At 40.5% G+C, this 13,114-nt stretch overlaps 1 protein-coding gene across 2 annotated transcripts in view; it reads right to left on the bottom strand.

Moving 5' to 3' along the window:
* The window catches only part of smap1 (small ArfGAP 1), a 74,229-nt gene that overhangs the window by 2,780 nt on the left and 58,335 nt on the right, over nucleotides 1–13,114 (bottom strand). For both annotated transcript variants that reach the window (XM_079473046.1, XM_079473045.1), the window contains 3 exons: nucleotides 10,389–10,507; nucleotides 2,472–2,697; nucleotides 1,631–1,947 (listed from right to left, as the gene is read on the bottom strand). In XM_079473046.1, coding sequence (XP_079329172.1) covers nucleotides 1,631–1,947; nucleotides 2,472–2,697; nucleotides 10,389–10,507 — 662 coding nt within the window. The remainder of the gene's footprint in view (nucleotides 1–1,630; nucleotides 1,948–2,471; nucleotides 2,698–10,388; nucleotides 10,508–13,114) is intronic.

Below are 13,114 nucleotides of genomic sequence, written 5' to 3'. Positions count from 1 at the left end.
ACTTGCATCAAGTTTCATTGGCCTCTTATTCAAACCCACGGGGTACAACCTCTTGCTGAGATGCCGAGGGAGGTTATCCATCACTATGACCTCCTGGAGTGCTCTGACGTTTCACAAAGTGACTAAACGGCTTTAGGCCATGCAATGTATTATGCGAATGAGCGTGTTTAAAAAAAGTCCTAAGAAAATGTGGAAAATTCCCTCAAATTCACTCCAAAAGACGATCCACTCTGGACCGCGACTTCATTTAGCGCTCAAATGCACAGCAGGACAAACTTCGCCAATCTCGTAATTACACCTGCTTCAGCCTCACACGGAACCGCCCGCGTGCAGAGAAACATGTGTGGTCCCCGAGAGTGCCAATTTGAATTGGTGTGTGTGTAAATATTCCTAGAACACCACACGGCTATTCAGGGAGCGTATATTTCTAACTCGAATGAATCTTCTTCTCCTTGCACACCAGCTCCTCGAAAAAACAAGTGTGTGTGTGTTGGGTAATGAAGAAAATCATCTAAAAGTCAGATCCATCTCGGAAAACATTCCTCCCTGGAAACAGGCTGCAAAAATTACCCTCACTCCAGAAAACCATTAAGCAGAAGCATTTCTTTCCTCTCCCCGAATAGCAGTAGAGTGTTGAGAGCCTATAACTCAGGAGACACACGCACACGGTTGCATTGTGGGGAGAGATTTTAATTAAGGCGGTGTGAGTGTAAGTCAGGCCGTATTGATTTATGATGTGTAATTAACCTCCTGCAGACTGAAATCTCTGACTCCCTCTGCTCTCATACACAGGGGGTCAAGGGGCCACTGGAGATGATGAGGGTGGCAGGTGATGATAGAAGGTGAGAGGTTTGTGTCACTGGGCTCTCAGCTTTACTGGGCCACATGCAGACGGGAGGTAAGGGAAGATATGATGAGGATTAATAAACAGTTGGTTTAAATCTCTGATCTCTGTAAATGTTTGATGCAACATTTTCGGCAGATTCACTTCTCACCTCGGATAGTTTTACAAATTAAAAATCTGAACTGAATAAAAGGCAAGCTCAATGTGTGTGATGCATTGTGGGAATCTGAAAGGAATAGCAATAGCTTCAGATCTAGACGTTCTTACTATAAAAAGCCAATCTTGATCTACTTAAGTCATTGTGCTGAGCCCATTTTATAACTTATGACTTGGTAGGTATATATATATATATATCCTGATGGAACATTATGAACTTAACCTGGCTCCTGCCTGACCTTCTGTGGATGACGTTAGAGAAAGCATCAAGAAGTCATTTGGAATATTTCCAAACCTTTTTTTAGCCCATCAGCATCTTTTAGGTTCTTATTTGGTCGTGATAATATTACTCTCAAAACGAACTTGGCAGCTTCAGCAATAAAGTACCTAGAATGCATCCTCCATAATGGGTTCCAATAACTACCAGAACCTTATAAAACCTATACACTTTAAATTAGCCAACTTAATCTTTGCTAGACGCCCATTTTACTTTTGTTGATTTTGTCTGTTATAGTTTCCATAATTCACAACTGGGTACAATTTCTGCATTTAAACACCTATTTTAGCAATATCTGTCAGGTGGTGGGGACGTTTTACGCATGATATTTCACAAATTCACATCCAACATACCTGTGCCATATTCCACTGGCCCTGCTGACCCTGCTGCATGGCGTACATGTTTTGAGGGGGCACCATGCCTTGAGGTCCCATCATGCCTGGGGCCAAGCCCATCACACCCGGCTGTGCGTTTCCCATGAAACCATTGGGCATAGTCATGCCAACCATCATGCCCGTGTTTTGGCCCATCATAGCTCCGCCCTGGCCCATGACAGCCCCCATCATGGTAGTGGGTGGCATGGCCCCTCCCATCCCAGGGAAGGCCTGGAAGTTCCCTTGCGGCTGCGCCGGGAACTGCATCTGCGAAGGACCCATGAACATTGCGGTGGCTGTGGGAGCAGAAGCGCAAAGGTACACAATGAGCAAGGATCTATAGATATTTACACATGTTCAATATGTTCAACAAGACAGAAACGGAAGCAGAACGCGGACACAAAGAGTATTAGCGACAGAGGAAAGTAATCGATATCCGCACTAATGTGTGCAGTTCTTCGCCCTGAGGAAATGGAGAGGTGTTCAGGATGAAAAGGTGCCTTCAAAAGCGCTCTGATGGTTGAGAAATGGCACGGCCTTCATTTGGAGCGTCTGAGGTTTGGGGAAATGTCTCTTTGAAGAGCAAGCAAACGAACAGGGGGCTTTAAACCATGTTCAGCAGTAACAGAGTGCTGAGCCACACAATGCTTGAATTATTGATATCCCCCTTCCCATTAAAGCAGGGCTTCCTTTCTTGTTCGGAGATAAAGAGCATCATTAGAAATGCATGTATATCGCCATTTATAGACCTGCATTCTTTTGCATTTGGACACAGGGTCTCAAAAGAACAGAAAAGCGCCACTTCTGAGGATACTGGTACCTTGTGCGGGTTGCTGTGGGACAGAACTGGAGCCGTAGAGAGAGAGAATGGAGTCCTTGGAGAGCAGTTTCTTGGCCGAATCTTCTGCTTTGCTGCTCCCGCTGTTTTCACTGAACAGGTCCAGATCTCCTTGTGCTGAATCAGCACTTCCTGTTCCGGCAGATCCTGCCACGGGCCCTGCGGAGGAGCCGGTCTGAACGCTTCCAGACGGCTTACTGGAACTGGCCTAAAAAAAACACAGGAGACAATACACGCTACGGTTTACACATTTCTACACATATAATTTCCTGCGACATTAAAAGACTTGTTAACATTTACACTGAGGTCAGAATTGCATTGCAAAGCAATTACATGTCAGCAAGAATACATGAAGCGTGAAACACAGTATTGATCAACTATTAGGTCGGGCTGAAGGAAAAAGTGGAATTTTTTTAGAGGACAATCTTCAGAAAAACTGTTTAGCAAAAGTTAATAAGTGACAAATGCATAGGAAAATACCCCTTTCTGTACATAGACACCATACAGAGTCACATACAGCACACACCCCAAGCAAGAAAAGACTTCATCAACTTGAAGCAGAGAAATTACATTAATTACACCGCAGCTGTGATGAATGAATAGCTCAGGAAGAGGAGACAATTAATCGCTTACACAAAGTTAAAGCACACACACCCGCAAACGGCAGAAGATTGAGGAGAGAATCAGTAAGAGACGATGTGCGCACCTGCATCCGTTTACTCAATTACAGACGTATGATGGCAGACTAGCACAAAGCTGCAGATGGTGCGGGTGATGCCATGGTTACCCTCCAAAACCAAAGTCTGTCAATTTGAATGAGGGCGAAAGTTTGGGGTCTAACTCATATTTTGGTTTCAGGAAGCTCAGCATGCTGACAATGGCTTACTGACTCTGGTCGCACAAGGCTGAAGAAAGTCAAAAGCGCTCGAAGGTCATTAGATGTGGTACTCCACGCTCATCCCTTTTAGATAAAGAATCAAGTTCTGCAGCTTTTAAACTCTAACAGAAAACTCACAGTGCTGATGATGACTCATTCTAAACAACCATTTTTATCCAATAATATGCTCTTGACAATACAAAAATGACAACAAAAACGCATTAGTATGTGCTCTCTTGTTAGGTTGATGTGAAACAAGACCCAAACTAATTGAAAATATTTGTACAAGCTATCAAAATGTGACAATCACATAAAATCCACTGCTCTGAAAAATTAGACCGTTTCTAAAATAGAACCTGTTCTCAAAACTCAACCCTGTCTCAATAGTAAATATAGCTCACAAAAGATGAAACTCAGTCTTCAAGCCTTTTCACAGGACAGAAAGAGAGAGAGAGAGATGTGCGCAACATAATTTGGAGGCAAATCAAGCGAAAATAAACACGTGTATCAGTTGATTCCCCCACCAACATCTTCTAGTCTCATTAAGTGGGAAACATGCTTGGTCAGATGGCTGAAAACTAACAGGCCATTAGTTCATCGCTAAAGTACGTGCACGACGAGAGCTTATAAATAAAAAGAGTTATTCAGAGATGGTCAAAGCTCAATGTCATATCTCCATCAGCATCCCGAGAAGAGCTGGGCACGGAAACGCTTTGCTGTAATCAGGGATAAAAAAGCATGGCTTGGGGAGGGGTGAAGGTTGGCAGGGACAAATACAGCCCTCTCATCCCATTTAGATGTGCTGGCGATATACAGCCTTGCGTTTAGGTATGCAGGACTACAGCTGCAGCGACCGCATCTGATAAGAACCGAGCAGCGCTGAACCCCGGTATACCAGCACTGCTGCGCGATAAGGCAAACACTGCCTCGTAGATCTGATACACAACGCTCGTGGCTGATTAACCTGTGAGGGATGACACTTGAGCGCTATAACCAATAATAGGTTCAGATTTTGATATGAGAGAGAACCAGGAAGGAACTAAATCACACACACACATGAAAGCTAGACTCAGGATCAAGCCAACAAACAAGAACATACTTCCCAGGACTAGATGCACATTATGAAAATAGATAGCAATAAGGAATTGTCTCTGTTTGAAATGAGTGACATTTGAAGCTATACAATGGGGGTACAGAGGAAATGCTATTAGAATTTAAAATAGATAACATGGGGGTTTGGGGGAAAGACCACACTCCACAATTCACCTACAGGACCAGCCATATTCATCTATGGTAATGCGTACGAGAACGATAAAAAAATGAAAGTCTGTTGTTTATTGTGAGGATGCTTTAACACATGCAACTCAACACCACACACACACACACACATTCACACCACACACACATATACAGAGAGTGCAAGAGAAAGCGCGCGCGAGAGAGAGATTTTGTGTGTAACAGAGTAAGCTTTGTCTGATTAGTAGACCCACACAGATAATTAGCACTCTGGAGGTGCTGTGGGTCGGGCTAATCCAGTTTCCCCGCACAGCCTCCTTCTGCCTTGGAAACTAGAAAAATCTGATAAAGGTCGAAGAACGAACAGAAGTGAAGTAAAATCACAAATCTGTAGGGCTTGATTTGGCAAAGGTGACTGAATGATGGGTACATGCCCGAGCGGACAGCTCAATATGCTGGGAAACAACCAGCAATATGTTGGGAATGGAAAAAATTATGCATACCAAAGATCTGTTTACACCAAGAGTGTCTGTTAGATCAGGTCATACTCCTACACGCAACATGACTTGACCTTCTCCACACATGACCAAATATATCTTGAGTACTAAAGTCCACTATAACACTAAAGAAACCGTCGGTAAAAAAAGGTCGAACCCAACTTTCGTTATCTTGCTAATTATAGCTACAGCTCCACATCAGTATAACGTCTGCTATGACAGCCTAATATCACACTGAACCCATCCACAGCAACCAACATCAAGAGTATGTTCTACCTCAAAGAGACTCAAGGAAATGAACTGTATAGGGAACAAGTACACACACCATTAATAATACAAACAATAGGCCATATTCCCTGCCTGGTCGAGAGAAAAAATTATACGCTTGGCTCTATAATGTCCTCAAATATGCATAAGCTTTCCTTAAATATCTCCACAATTTGCATGTGGTCACAAGCAATGTCTCCACATGCCTGTGGTTTTAAGCTCTGTGGATATATTAAACATTAAGAAAGTGGAAATGAACAAAACTAATGAATAACAGTGAGTGAGAGGTTAAGCAATTTGTAATATTGGTGTTTGACAAACAATGTCATGAGATCAGCAGGTTTTTGTTTTTCCATCGGCTTACATATTTGGGAGTCATATGCGCAAACCTTTTGAAGTAATAAAAACTAAATTATCAAACATCCGTCACTGACATCATCAGTGGCATCAGTAATAGCCCTCAAAGCAGATGATATGTCTGCCGGTGAGTCATTTGCTAGACATAGATACTATAACAGCTTCATTAAAAACAAAACATTGCTAATGACAACAGTGATGTCAAATCCACGGTTTGACCAAGAAAGCAGCTTTACTAAATGCATATCATAGTAGTGAGATTTATGTATAAGGAGTCACTAACATCAGATAAGTCTGCGATTACACAAAGTGACAGATAAAAAACGGAAAAGGGAAAAATACATAAGAACTGTGGCAAAATCCCTAAAAACGTGTTCATGCTAAAAAACACTCTCACAGTTAAAGGAAAAAACATTAAATATACAGTATATTAATATACCTTATATACAGCTGCGATCATTTCAACATTTTTTTCGTTTTGTAGAATTTATTATTTATAGGTATGTGTCTAGGTAAAATGATCCTTTTTGTTACATTCTGTGAACTACTAACAATGTTTCTCCCACATTTAAATTAAAAATATTGCTTCTATTTGCAGAAAATTGGAGAAACAATACCATAATAAAATGCTCTGTATTCTTTGAAACCTAAAATACTGCAAACACAAGTTCATATTTTATGTAATACAAGATAAATTGTTTTTAATCCTGTTTTTTTATTGTGCATTCCAATCAATATCAACCAAACTGCAGTTGGTTTGTTTTGATTTAAGCCATAATAACAAAAATATATGTATATATATTTGTATTTTCACTTATACATACATATGTGGTGTCCTGTCCCAGGATAGATAAAAACAGTATTGTTACATTGCTATAGTGAAAAGTGAATAATTTTGTTTAGCGACAACGCCTGCATTTTGAACCAGAATAAAGCAGTTGGCCCCCAGCATGCCCGCTACAGCAGAGACTTTGCTCTTTGTAGTGATGTACACACTGAACCAGCTCAGCTTTCATTAGGCATCAGTCCTACTGAGAGACCATCTGTGCTTAAAAACACACACATACACAAATTACTGCAGCTCACTTATGTGTCTATATACAGTGTACATATATTGATGTGTGTTTTATGTGCTATGAGGGATCCAATTGTGACTTTCCACTGTGCGGCATGCATTTATGCATTCAGCTCTGAATGCGTCTGGCATGCTGGCAGGCCCATATGTTGAGAGTGAAAACCCACTGTGCACAAAGGACATCAAATGTTTAGAATGCATCCTAAAGGTACGATGATGTGTTTTTGATGAGAAACTCCCACTAGAACCGCGTTAAACAGTTGAATGATTCATTAGTGAGTCAGCACATTATACATCCTCAGAAATGGGAATACAATTGTGTGTAGAACCAGAACTCGTGCAGGAAAACAACTGAAAATTGGTACCAAACAAAAATATAAGAAAAAAAACATGACCAACAGCTGGTTGCAGAGAATAAAAAACACTGTAAAACATTCATATGTAACTATACATTAACCATAAGCACAATAAGGAAGTTAGATCTGTTTCTCACATCCAGCGATTTCATTTAGAGTGGACATAAAATATATATTTCTAGTTTTAAATTAAATACCGACAAACTAACACAACTGGAAGCTGCAAATGCTAGAGATGTAGATACACAAAAAAGCACTTGTGAAAATATTGATGTAAATATCCTTACACAAAGCTCCTGTGTACAGAAACAACACTGACAGTTTGATTAGAGTGCAAGAGAGAAACAGGCCGGTCAGGACGCCAAAAACAGGCAGAGGGGATTTGTTGCTAACTGAGCATCATGGGATACAGAACCAGCGAGTGGTTGTGCATTCACACAGAGGCTGTGATGAGGGGGAAGTCCTGCAGAGCAAAATGCAATGAGCAGAGTGTCTGCTTGTCTCAGGGGGTGTGCTATGAAAGCTGGCAGCGGATGAGATGTAGAAAAAGGAAGTTTGAGGACAGATTAACATGCACGGGCTGGAGCCATTCTGAAGGAATGGAGAACACGGAAGCCCAGCGGTGTCTCATCAAGGACTCCACACGTCTCTCACACACGCATCTCTCTCTCCCCTCAGGCTTAAAGGAATAGTTCATCCAAAAATGAAAAATCTGCCATCATTTACTCACCCTTGTTGTTTCAAATCCGTATCAATTTCTTTGTTCCAATGAAAAAAGAGAAAGATATTTGGAAGAATGTTAGCAATTTTTAGTTCTGGGACATCAACCAAATATTGTATTTTTTGGTTCTGTTGAACATATGAGATTAGGAAAACAAAGTTCTCGGGCACCTTTGACTACTATCTATTGTAGTTAATGCTGTCCCAGAACTGAAAATGACTAACATTTTTCCAACGTCTTTCCTTGTGTTCATCAGAATAAAGTAATTTATACAGGTATGAAATTACATGAGTGTGAGTAAATGATGACAGAATTTTCATTTTTGGATAAACTATCCCTTTAAGAACCGGGAGCCCATTCAAGCACAAACATTAGCCAATCACCCTACGCCAAGATATCTGCTCTCATTCCTTACGCTGTCACATGGTCTTGACGAAGGTCAACAATTCTGAATGTGTTCCCATATTCACTATTGTGTACAAGCTGGAACGAAATTTACATTTGGCAACATTGGAACTGTACAAATATTTTGTCAACACTGGATGCGGTGTAGACACGGTGTGATGGTCACATTCCGACTCTTGGAATTGGATTTAAAGGGACAGTTCACACAAAAATCTAAATGCTGTCATCATTTACTGACCTCTGGTGATTTCAGTGAAAACAAATCCCTATTCACACACATAAGTAATCCAATTTTTGACACGTCCTCCACACGAAGACTCCAAAAGACACAACAAACAAGAATAAAGACATAATGCTACCATCCTACTCTTCACACTCCCACTGTCGTTCGACTCATCTGAAGAATAAAAGTAGAGATTGACAGTGTGCTGTTGACACTAACAGCTTGTGTGCGTTTGCTTACAATTTGCAAATAATATCTTTAGCTCTTTTGTTTCTTTTATTAGCATCCCATGAGGACGCAACACACACATACATGCATAGCAGTGCATCATATAAGTGCATTACTGGCTTGGGAAGGGCTAAAGTAAAAGGGACATTATTATTCTGGTCGAGATGTCCAGGTCAATCCAGGAGCTCCAGAACACCTCTCATTGATTTGAGTAGGGAAAAGCCTTTGTTGTCGAAAAACTGCTTTCTTGGCTTGTTCAGCACAGCTTCAGGCCACAGGGAAAGAAAAATCTCCTCTATTTTTGTGTGAGAACGATGAACCGGACAGGTGTATGGGAAACGAGGAAGAGAAACAAAGACAGGATTAGGCTGGTCCCATGCTGGATAGGATGGCGACACTAGGCAAGGACGAATTGAACTACAAAGCTGTCAACAGGGTCCAAGAGTCCCTCTGCAGGGCGGCCATATGTAAAGCACGGACATCTGAGCTCAGTCAAACAACTTTTATGTGATTGACAAAGACATGCACTTGCCAACCAAATTTCTCTCTCTCTCCTCTCAACATCGCTCTCTTCTCATCATTCTCTTCTCTTGACATTATTAAATGTCTCTTCTGTTCACTCTCCTCAGTGAAGGACCGTAATAAATGTTAATATCCCCTCATTATTCACAGTTCGTCCTTTGGCCAGGAAGACCCCGCAAATCAGTTCTGTCAGTCGCAAAAAAGACAGGCAAAACGTAATCATTTTGTTTGCTAAGGAAATTAAAACAATTGAGCTTGACCTTTTCTTTGTCTCTCTTACTCAGTGGATTTAAGACTGGATGAAGGCAGGCAGGAGCAGTAGAATGTTTTGTAAGCTCAGAATAAAACAGTGCTTCCTGTTTCTTTATTGCTGTTGCTGACAAATAGGTCTGCTTGGCATTAGCCAGCATATGCCATGATCAATTACCAAATACACTTAAGAATCAGTCTCGAGAATGATGGGCTTCTGTACATTGCTGCCAACCTTTTTCATCAATATTACTGTAGTTGACTTGTTGTGGGCTTCTGTATTCAATCCCATCTTTCACATCTGTAGCTTTAGCTGTGGCCATAACTAATATGCACAAAACTATATACAAATTCCAGGATACATTTTTAAATATCGCACCTACGGAAGCCGTAAAGTGCCAAACAAAACAACAAATCGCAAAACAAACAAAAAAATTAAAAGCCAAAAATCGAATCCTGAATCACAATTACAAATCTGAAAGCGCAACACCAAATCTGAAAACACATTAACAAACCATAAAGCACAACAACAATTCCAGAAACAAAACAACAAACCATAAAGCACAACGGCAAATCGGTCAAACCGGAAAAGGTAGGTCTTTTGTGTGGTCGGCGTAGTTACGCCTTGTTGGACGGAACCCCGGGGACACAAAAGACCTTCATTTTCCGGTTTGACCGATTTGCCGTTGTGCTTTATGGTTTGTTAATGTGTTTTCAGATTTGGAAACAGACTTGACAAATTTTAGAATTTTCCTTGACACATTTAGACAAAAAGTGAATGTATGGCAATGCATAAGAATAAGAGCACAGGGGGATTTTGAGTTTAAACACACATCCACAATCCATTCAATAAGCAACTGATGTTTGCATTATTGCACTCATGTACCTGGTTTGTGTTGGTGCTTGAGGGCAGAGGGTTGGATACCATTGGTCCGAAAATGTCGAGGTCATCACTGATTGGAGCAGCACTGCTTGTTCCCACCCCGCTGCCTGCTGTTGGTGCATCTGTGTGAGAACATCCACACCAGAACCAGAAAGTGAGAAAATGTTGAATGACAATAAATTGAATATTGAGAAAATACTAAATGTTAATGAACCAACAAAAAGCCACAAATCTAAGCAACAGGATTGTGTAAAAGTTTACATAGACTGCATGTGTGTTTTCAGTTCTTGACTGTGCTCAAAAACATTTTTAAGCCTCAGGCTGTTATATTTTTGTAAGTAAACCTATTTTAGAAGTTTTATTTTGCAAAATGAGCAGAGAACTGCAACATTTTAACATATTAAAAATGCATTATTATTTATGCTGTCCTGACGTTACATCAGTCTAACAGTATTTTTCGTTGTTGTTAATGTCTCATTTAGGACAGATAGTATTCAAAGAGTTTACTTAAACGTTCATTGTGAGTTATTAAAAATGTAAGTGCTGGTGTAAACTATGCACTTAATATAAGTATGAATATAACTATGCACTTAATAAGATAAAGATAAATAAGATAAATTTAATTGAATCGAATACAGCCGAAGTTTTCACGGTATTGGCAAATATCATATCACAATATCATATCAATAATTTATTTCATTATTTATTTGATTGTATTTTGTCATATCATGATGAACTGTCCCTAATTTATATCTTATTCAGATTCGTATAATCGACAATATGCAAACAAAATGAGGTATTGCTCTTGTCAAGCATACGGATTGGGCTACAGGAACATACAGTTATGTACAACTATTCCTCAAGAACTAAAAAGAGAATTAAAAAACATTACAGGAAATCGAATCCGAATCCATCTAATTCACACAGATCTGTGAATCACTAATGACCACTTCCAAGCTAAACCTGCTCATATAAGTCTAAGGACTGATCAACTGGCAGCGGCCCACATCGCCCGCTCAGCTCGTCTTTCCTCTTCCCGCTACCTATCGACTACATCCAAGAGAGCAGGAAATCTAATCACACATCATACGAGTCCGCCAACGCGCCCGCTTGCTTCCGTTGCCGGGCTGTCGCTCAGACGCGTTCTCTCATTCCATTAAAGTCAAAGACTCCATCAGAGCCCAGCCTGTGTTTACACATTACAGTGCGCAAAGAGCCGGTGGCTTCTTTTATGAGTGTGACTGATAAAATCCATGAAAATAAGAGCTCACTGTAATATTATTGGAGAGAAAAGTGATGGCTGTGGGGAAGAGGAGGGATGAAACAATTCATGAGCTGGGGGTGTAAGAAAGGAAAGAGGAAATCAGAGAACCATTTTGCAGAGATATCTATAAAAGAACTGTATGAAAAACATTGCATTTTGTTTTGGATGTATTTTTCACAATATGTACAATATGTAGATACAGTATTTATGAACGTGTAAATTATAGAAACAAAAGAAACATGTGGCTATTAAGAACACTTTTCTGGGTTGCTCTGGAAGAACATCTATAATTTGTTTATTAAATAACAAATATACCAGAAAAGTTTCAAGGTTCAACATAAGTTTAGTATCAGAGAATAGAAAGGGGGGAAGAAATACAGTGCTGGGGTTCGTTGCTGGTGTGAAGAGGGGATGAGAGACACCAAAGCCTTGAGCAAAAACACATCAATAAGACGCATGTCTCAATCTCAACACCATCATTTCCAGCCGCTCTTCATCAGCGCTGACCCCTATTGCCCCGCAGCAGAAAACATACATCTAAACACACACACAAACAATCAGCTCTCTGTATCCCACGTGCCCGGGGCACACACACCATCCACGGAAATTGATATATTCTCTCTCGATTCCTACCGACCCCTCTGTCTCTTCACCGTCTCTCTCAGTCATCATAACGGACAACTCACTATCGACTGAGATCTAGAGAGTGGAAGATATTGAAAGAGAGCACGAGAGACGGGGAAAGCGATAAAATCGCAAGACGGAGTGGCAAAGGAAAGCTCCAGGGCAGCGAATAGAAACTTTAATTTCCCAGAAAGTAATATAACATCAATTGTGTTTGGTCATCTCAAGGGCTCTGGTTGCCGGTCTGATCAATACCGTCAGGACTGAACTATCAGTGTGTTTTTCTCAACCTTCATCTGAACTGCAATAGCCGCAATAGCACTTCTCTATCAGATCACTAACATAGTTTTTGAAACGTCTCAGATGGGAGACCTAGCCCTTGTCTTGGAACAGTCAAGTGTTTCCGATCTTTCTATATCAGTTTAAATCAGAGCTGACAATTGATAAAAAAGTTCAAACTAATTTATTTTATTGATATTCCTATTGACTTCTATAAATCAAACCTAAACAAATAAGCAAATCGAACACATATTAAAGGTCAAGTGAGTATCTATTGACAGAAATGCATTATAATATAACTATGCCTTCAGAGGTGTTTAGAGAGCTTAAAGCGTTTCTATCTGCATACACCGTGGGTCCCCTCGCATGGGATTCACCATGTTGTTTGTACAGTAGCCCTTAATGGACATACTGCCCTACAGAGCACGTTTCATAAATGCGTAATTTCCTTCATCAAAGAAGCGAAAACATGCCGACATTTTATTTCTGTGTCAGCCATAGTAGTTCTTCGAAAGGTAGGGGTGGAGTGAACCGTTAGTTGCAATTTGCAACCTCACTGCTA

Source organism: Barbatula barbatula (genome assembly GCF_947034865.1).
Source record: "Barbatula barbatula genome assembly, chromosome: 14".
NCBI classification, from domain to species: Eukaryota; Metazoa; Chordata; class Actinopteri; order Cypriniformes; family Nemacheilidae; genus Barbatula; species Barbatula barbatula.
Note: the sequence above shows the minus strand (reverse complement) of the source record. Positions and strands in the feature narration are given on the sequence as shown.